The following is a 7,941-nucleotide window of genomic DNA, read 5'->3' on the forward strand; positions in this document are numbered from 1 at the left end:
CAGCTCGTCAAGCAGCTCGTTAAGCAGCTTGTTAAGCAGCTCGTCAAGCAGCTCGTTATGCAGCTCGTTACGCAGCTCGTTAAGCAGCTTGTTAAGCAGCTCGTCAAGCAGCTCGTTAAGCAGCTCGTTATGCAGCTCGTTACGCAGCTCGTCAAGCAGCTTGTTAAACAGCTCGTCAAGCAGCTCGTTGAGCAGCTTGTTAAACAGCTTCTCAGGCTCATGGATAACCCGTGGTAGAAGACCCTGATAACCAGAGTCAGATTTGGTCGTACCGGCCTGATGTCGTTTCATGCTGACATGAAGAGGTATCAGTACTGCAGTACTGGAACACTTGATGAGTACAAGTACATGCAGACAGTACCGGGGCTGACGCCGGGCCGACGCCGGGCTGACAGCGGTGTCAGTGTGGGTGATCCCTGCTGCTGACGGATGAGGAGCAGCTGCTGGGTTCCTCCTGAGCCTCCTGTGTTTCTGTCCTCAGTTCCTCTGGAGCTGGGCGTTTTCCTGAGGGAACACCTGAACTACTGGTACAGTCTGAAGGCGTACTACCTGGCTAAGACAATGGCTGATGTCCCGTTCCAGGTAACTACACACCTACCTGGTCAGGTTTAGGACTCCAGCCACAGCTTTGGAAACATGACGTTCAGCTTTAGAAAACGTTTACCTGCTGGGTTGTTGTTCGAGACGCCGCCGTCAGAACTCACGGCGCGGCTGCAGCCAGAAGTGAAGCTTTCAGTTTTCTGAACCCTGAAGCTGCCGGCGTACCTGTGCAGGTGTTCTTCCCGGTGGTGTACTGCAGCATCGTGTACTGGATGACGGCGCAGCCGCCCGACGCCGGACGCTTCTTCCTCTTCCTGTCTCTGGGGATTCTGACATCACTGGTGGCTCAGAGTTTGGGTCTGCTGATCGGCGCCGCCTCCACCTCGCTGCAGGTGGGTTCTCTGCCCTCACCTGTTTCCCGTCAGGTGTGCTGCCTTCATACGTCACTCAGGTGTGTTCGCTTCCTGCAGGTGGCCACATTCGTGGGTCCGGTCACAGCGATCCCGGTTCTGTTGTTCTCCGGGTTCTTCGTCAGCTTCGATACCATCCCCTGGTACCTGCAGTGGATGTCCTACATCTCCTACGTCAGGTGGGGGCGCCGTCACATCATCATTCTAACGCCGGTTCTGACTTCACCTGATTGTTCGGGTCCTGTGTGGTCGCAGTCATTTGTGTGAAAACTTGTTTCCAGATATTATTTAGACCTAGTTCTGCTCAAAGTTTGTGTTTGGAGCTAAATGTCACCTGAATAACCTCCCATCACACCAGGAGGAGGAGCCAAAATGGCCTCCATCATCATCAAAACCAAATGTAAAAACACAGATAACACTGAAATTAATGAAGAGAAGAATAATGTTGTCAGACTAAAAATCATCCTGAATATATTTAGATCAGGGGTGTCCAATCCTGGTCCTCAGGGCCTCCATCCTGCAGGTTTTCCTTGTTTCTCTGCTCCAACACACCTGATTCATGGTTAAATCACCTCTTCATGTTCTGCAGAAGCCTGTTAATCACCCATTGATTCAGATCAGGTGTGTTGGAGCAGAGGAACAAGGAAAACCTGCAGAATGGAGGCCCTGAGGACCAGGACTGGAGACCCCTGCTTTAGAACTATATGAACTTTTCTGTTGAGTTGGAGACAATAAAATAAAATGACTGAGAAAGTCGGAGGTGGGTCTGGGGTCTCAGCAGGCGCCTCCACCTGGAGGACGGTTCGTTCTTATAAACGTTAAGATTCAGAAGTCTTTGCTGACTCAGAGCTGCTTCTTCTGATCGACAAGCAGCTGTTTGGGCAGCAGGGGGCGCTGCAGCTCAGATGGACTCAAACCACCGGCTGCTGTGTTTCAGGTACGGCTTCGAGGGCGCCATCTTGTCCATCTACGGTCTGGACCGTGACGACCTTCACTGCGAAGAAGACGAGGCGTGTCACTTCCAGAAGTCCGAGGCCATCCTGAAGGAGCTGGACATGTTGGACGCCAAACTCTACATGGACTTCATCGTCCTCGCCATCTTCTTCATCTCCCTGAGACTCATCGCCTACTTTGTCCTGCGGTACAAGATCAGGTCCGAGAGGTAGGTCAGAACCAGGACCAGGAGGAGGAGGAGGAGGACAGGCCGAAGGTGTCTGAGCAGCTGTTAGCGTTAGCGTGCAGCCGTCAGACTGTGACTCTGCGGCTGTAAGACATGAAGAAGAAGACGTGTAGAGGCGGCTCGGTCTCGTTCAGGTTCTGCAGGGACCAGAGCTGGTCTCTTGGTCTCTGACCGTTTCACCGAGGGAAACCTTTCAGAATAAAAGCCCTCCAGGGTGCTTTGAAACAAGACTCAGTGAACTTATTGATGATTTTATTTTGAAGACTCAGAGACTGAATAAAACCGTCTCGTTTGCTGAGTTCAGTCTGTTTGTTGAACATCCGTCTTCATTCCTCCCAGATGCTGCTCTGCTGGTTCAGGTGAGTTTTCTCTGAGCTGAGCTTCAGTGTCTCCGTGACGAGCAGGCGGAGCTCCTCACCTGGACAGGTGTGGCGTTACGCCCTCCAGTGGCTGTCAGGGAGATTACCTGCGACTAATAAATATTCATCAGTTAGTTTCACTGAAACAAGAAAACAGGAAGATTTAAGATGAACAGAATTAAAACAGTTCAGAGGTTTTATTCTTTCTGTTTCTTAGAACTGAAAATCCCCACAGATGCATACATCTAACTAATCTAACTAATCTAACTAGTCTAACTAGTCTAACTGGTTCAAATTGTCCAACTGGTCTGACAGGTTTAACTAGTCCACCTGTTTCAACTAGGACTGGTCTACCTGGTCCTTCTAGTCCAACTAGTCCAACATGTCCATCTGGTTCAGTTAGTTCATCAGGTCCAACTGGTTGAATCGATCCAGGAAGCATGACCATATAAGGCCAACTCTGGCATCTTTACACTGGCTGCCCGTCTTTTATCGAATAGATTTTAAGATTCTTTTGTTAACTTATAAAGTTTTATAAGTTAACAAAGTTATCTTCAGGACCTTTTAAAATTCCGGTCTGTGTCCAGAACTTTACGATCAAATAATCCGTTATTACTGACAGTTCCTCGGACTCGACTTAAGAGGAAAGGAGATGGAGCTTTTTCTGTTGCTGCTCCTGTTTTATGGAATAATTTACCTTTCCAGATTAGATCTGCCCACAGCCTGGATCATTTTAAAACTCATTTTTACTCTTTGCCATTTAATTGATGTATTGTTTTGTACTTAGTTTTATTATTTGTGTTATCGTTCTTGTACAGCACTTTGGTGCAGTTTTATACCTGATTTTAAAGTGCTATATAAATAAATTTGACATTAACAATCTAACTAATCCTACTAGTTAGATTGATTCAACCGGTCTAACCAGCTGACCAGGTGTAACCGGTCCAACTAGTCCTGGTCTCAGTCAGACTCGCTCAGGAAAACTGGTCCAACAAACAACCAGAGAAGAAGAACCTAAAATCAGAGTCGGCTCAGCAACAACCGGAGGAAACTGTAGGAACAGAAAACATGGTTATAAAATAAAAGGCTGCAGTCTCGGGTATTAGAAGGTCAGGATTAGTTATTTCAACTTTGTTTTAGTGCGTGACTCACCTGTTTGCTGAAGTTACATCACTCCAGCTCATTACTGAATCCCCTGGGGTCAGAGGTCACCTCCGCTTGTTAACCCCCGGTCCCTGAGGAGTCTTTGAAGGTGCCACACTTTCCTTTAATTCCCCACGAAGGACGCCTGTCCATCCACCGAGGGCCGAGGACACTAATGACGTCCCCGCAGAGTACCGAGCAACAACAGACCTGAGGACAGACCGACATCCGGGACTCTGGACCACGACGCACACCCGGGACCAGGTTTCTGAAGAGAGACCAGTTCTTTTTGAATCTTTCAGTAAACTGTTTGTGAATTAAAACCCTGCCTGAGGACAGGTTCAGGAGACACATTAAACAGCTGGAGTTTGTTTCCTGTTGGGTTGTTAAGCATCAATCTCACGTTTCTTCTCTGGTTTCCGTTCCTGATCGGACAGTTCACAGCTACATGAACAGAAGCTCATGCACGGCGTGAACGTGCAGCACTCAGGGGGTGTTGGGGATGACGCTCACTAACCTTTAACTCAGAACTCACACCGGCTGTCCTGCACGCAGTTTTGTGTTTCAGTGATTTCCAAACTTTTACAAAATCAAAGGAGCAAAGACCAGAGGCCCCCACTGCTGCTGGATCCTCTCAAGAACCCCTCTTGGTGTTTCATGGCCCACAGTGGGGTCCAAACCGCAGCTTTGAGAACCACTGCGCTGGTGGCCATCTTGAATTGGGCTGACCCCAGTAGTTAATCAGCTGTAGATCACAGATCCTGCAGCAGAGGTGCTGGACAGGACCCGATCCCCCCAGGACATTTCAGAACAGTCCTGGAGGTGTGAGTTTGGGTTTACTGGGTCTGTCCGGCCTTCCACACCACCAGGTGGTGATTAGTTGACTGCTCTGTCCCTGTCTTCACTCAGATGTCCAAAACACTGCAGATCTGATGATACAATCAACAACCTTTGACCTAATGTGGTCCGGTACCAGACCACATTAGGTTAGGTGTTTGAGATGGTCCGGTACCAGACCACGTTAGGTTAGGTGTTTGAGATGGTCCGGTACCAGACCATCTCAAACACAGAGGTCATTATGGGCCGCCCATGTCTGGACCTGAACACTGCTCGGGTTCTTCTCAGTATCTCTCCTCCAGGTGACTCTGTCTTTGCCCACGTGGTCACTGACGTCTCCCAGGACCAGCAGAGTCTCTAGATCACACGTGTCAAACTCAAGGCCCGCGGGCCAGATCCGGTCCTCTAGTCTGGTTCAGATCAAGTCTCTGATTCTTATTTTGCTTTAAAAAACTGAGCCTAATTAGTGAAGTTTTCTCTGACATTGACTTAGAAGCCAACAATATATAGTTTTAATTTCTGTATGATCAGGTTTTTGTCTGTTTTAATGTTAAAAACTTCATTTAAAAGCTGAGTGAGGCGTAAGAAATGGCTGCTAATGATGAGCTTTTTGAAGTTTGATCTATTTGTCTGTTCATTAAAGTCTGTTTGCTCTAAATTCTGTATAATCTGTAACTGGGAAAAGGTCATTGATATTTCTATATGGATGATTTGACATAATACATCTAAAACCAATTAATTTATGCAATTTTTAATAAATATTGATCGTGATTGGCCCTTGGCTAGGATCAAATTTTTAATTTTGGCCCCCTGGCGTCACTGGGTTTGACACCCCTGCTTCAGATGGTACCCTTTCCAGGACACCATCCAGAGACTCGAGGAAGACCAGGTACTCTGCAGTTCTGTTTGGATCAGAACCTCTTACCTTAGGGCTGGCTCCAGGAGGGTGCCCCAGTTTCCTTGATCCAGGTGGGGTTACCTGGTGAACATGGTCTTTCTTCATCATCAGTCTGAATCGCTTTTAGTCTGACTCCTCACTTCAGACCATTGGAGATCCTATCAAGGGCTAATGTACTATTCAAGATAGGCCCTAGGTCACGAAAGTGACAGGACAGCCATCTTTGAAGGGAGGTTCTGTCTAATAGTCATCAGTACTGTCAGCATCGGAGGTGACGGAAAAGAACCCTGAGTGCAGACTCATCTTCAAAAAGAAACCTAATTTATTAAATAAAGAAAAATAAAAAAAAACAAAAGCTGACGTGGCAGCAACTCAAACAGAACAAAAACTAAAACGCATGGCAGGGTAAGGCAACAGGGAACCATGGCACAGAAACAGCAGCAACCAACAAACGACAAACAATGAACCGACGGATAGTGAGAGAAGTGAGCGGGTTTTTGAACACTGAGGGTGACGAGGGAAGTGGAAACAGGTGAGTGGGGATGATGACAGACAGGTGGAGATGGGCGTGGCAAGGAGGGCAAAAGAGTGACGGAGGAGGAGTGAATACTGACAGCAATACAAACAGGAAAAAACCAAACTGAAACAATAACTTAAAACAACAACAAGATAATAAAGATAAACAAAACAGAAACACAAAAAATCCAAATCCTCACAAGTACCTTATGAGCCGACACATCAGCCATCCAGAAAGAGGTAAAAACCTTTTTTAATGACTCTAGTTTTTATGGTTTCTGAGGCTTAGAACACACCGTTTGTTTGGTTTGTTTCTGGTTTCTCAACAGAACAACATTTGTGTTCCTACCCAGAGGCGTGTGGAACATAGAAGGTGTAGATGCTGCTGAAGCTTTCAGCTCCTGGAGGACTGATGTATTCAGCAGCCTCTGCTCCATCTGCACAAATATATGTAATATATAAATAAATAATGTTCAGCACACATACTTTCACCCAGAAACACGTTGTTCAGTTGAGAAAACAAACATGGAAACCTTTAATATGAGCTGACGTTCTTTTCCTGATATGTTGGTTTTGTTAGCCATTAGGCTAACCTGGATTAAGACTTTTGCCTCTCTGGTACTAACTACTGATAACAGTTAGACAAAAATGACTGAACTGTCCCTTTAAGGTGGTGATGCTGCACAGAGGGTTTTAACTTGGACTTTCAAAATAAACTCAGTGATATGCTTCACAATAAGAGTTTGTGTTTGTTATAGTTTAGGTGATTATAAACTATGTTCCTGTCGGGCTGATGGACGTCAGAGCTTCTGACAGCAGCAGAAGGGAAACGGCTCGGGACGACTCCTTCGCCTCCTGCTGATTTGTTTGCTGTCGCAGCTATAAGTTAGTCTGACTGGAGTCCGATCATCAGTTTGTGTCACACTGCAGCGGAGGGAACATTACAGCAGTCTGACTCCAACACCACAGGAACTGATGGCTGAACGGTGACACCGCTGCTCACTCTGACTTATTTGAACCTTTAAACAAACTGAACTTTGTTGATGTTTTGAACCAGACTAACATGTGAAATAACTGCTGAGGAAGATGATAAACTCCACTCAGGTTTTATTTTTCACTCTCTCTGCCTACATTCACTCAGACGTTGTGAATTATTTATCGTTTGTTGTTATTTTGACTCTGTACGTTCTGATCATTGGTTGTAATGTTGTTCTGATTGTGGTTATCTGTGTGAACAGGAGTTTACATGAACCTATGTACCTGTTTCTGTGCAGCCTGTTTGTAAATGAACTGTATGGGAGTACAGGCTTGTTTCCCCTGCTGCTGACTCAGGTTCTGTCAGACGTTCACACGGTTTCTGCTCCGTTCTGCTTCCTGCAGATTTATTGTGTTTATACGTACGCTCATATAGAGTTCTGTAACTTGGCTGTCATGTCTTACGACAGGTACCTCGCCATCTGTCACCCTCTGCAGTATCACTCCCTGATGACGCCTTCAAAGATCGTGAAGCTCATCGCTCTGACGTGGTTATTCCCACTTCTTGAATCTGTTCTTGGAATCATATCGAATGTTTTTCTGCAGCTGTGTGGAAACATCATTGATAAAGTTTACTGCGACAGTTACTCTGTCGTTAAGCTGTCCTGCTCTTACGTCACAACCAGCAAATACGTAGGAATAGCTTATATGTTAACAGTGATCTTGGGTATAATTCTTTTGATTCTTTTCACATACGTTAAAATTCTTAAAGTGTGTTTTTCTGGCTCCAAACAGACCCGACAGAAAGCGGTGAGTACCTGCACCCCTCACCTGGTTTCTGTGATTAACTTTTCCTTTGGTTTTTTCTTTGATATATTTCAGAGCAGGTTTGATATGAGCCACGTTCCCCACATTTTGCGAGTTGTTTTAACGTTATATTACCTGACGTGTCAGCCGCTCTTCAACCCTCTGCTTTATGGACTCAACCTGTCGAAGATACGAAGTGTCAGTAAACACTTTGTTCTGGGGAAACTGTGACATCCATCCAAGCTGACTGTCTAATGTGTCACACATTTATCACAA

The 7,941-nt window shown here is 46.1% G+C and overlaps 2 protein-coding genes across 2 annotated transcripts in view; both read left to right on the forward strand.

The window, feature by feature from the left end:
- The window catches only part of abcg1 (ATP-binding cassette, sub-family G (WHITE), member 1), a 13,391-nt gene extending 8,470 nt beyond the window's left edge, over window positions 1–4,921 (forward strand). Inside the window, exons 10-13 of the mRNA XM_037974392.1 lie at window positions 482–582; window positions 774–932; window positions 1,011–1,129; window positions 1,888–4,921. Coding sequence (XP_037830320.1) covers window positions 482–582; window positions 774–932; window positions 1,011–1,129; window positions 1,888–2,116 — 608 coding nt within the window. The 3' untranslated portion in view covers window positions 2,117–4,921. The remainder of the gene's footprint in view (window positions 1–481; window positions 583–773; window positions 933–1,010; window positions 1,130–1,887) is intronic.
- A 1,657-nt stretch (window positions 4,922–6,578) lies between these two features.
- LOC112450088 (olfactory receptor 2A14-like) lies at window positions 6,579–7,922 on the forward strand. The gene has a single exon (XM_025003399.2). It carries the CDS (start codon window positions 6,970–6,972, stop codon window positions 7,894–7,896), a length of 927 nt encoding a protein of 308 aa, XP_024859167.1. The 5' UTR covers window positions 6,579–6,969; the 3' UTR covers window positions 7,897–7,922.
- The last annotated feature ends 19 nt before the right edge of the window (window positions 7,923–7,941 follow it).

This window comes from Kryptolebias marmoratus, unplaced genomic scaffold, assembly GCF_001649575.2.
Source record: "Kryptolebias marmoratus isolate JLee-2015 unplaced genomic scaffold, ASM164957v2 Scaffold35, whole genome shotgun sequence".
In the NCBI taxonomy this organism is placed as follows: domain Eukaryota; kingdom Metazoa; phylum Chordata; class Actinopteri; order Cyprinodontiformes; family Rivulidae; genus Kryptolebias; species Kryptolebias marmoratus.

What these genes read in the sequence shown, in the direction of transcription:
- LOC112450088 (XM_025003399.2), top strand. Translation starts at nt 6,970, where the DNA reads ATGATAAACTCCACTCAGGTTTTATTTTTCACTCTCTCTGCCTACATT.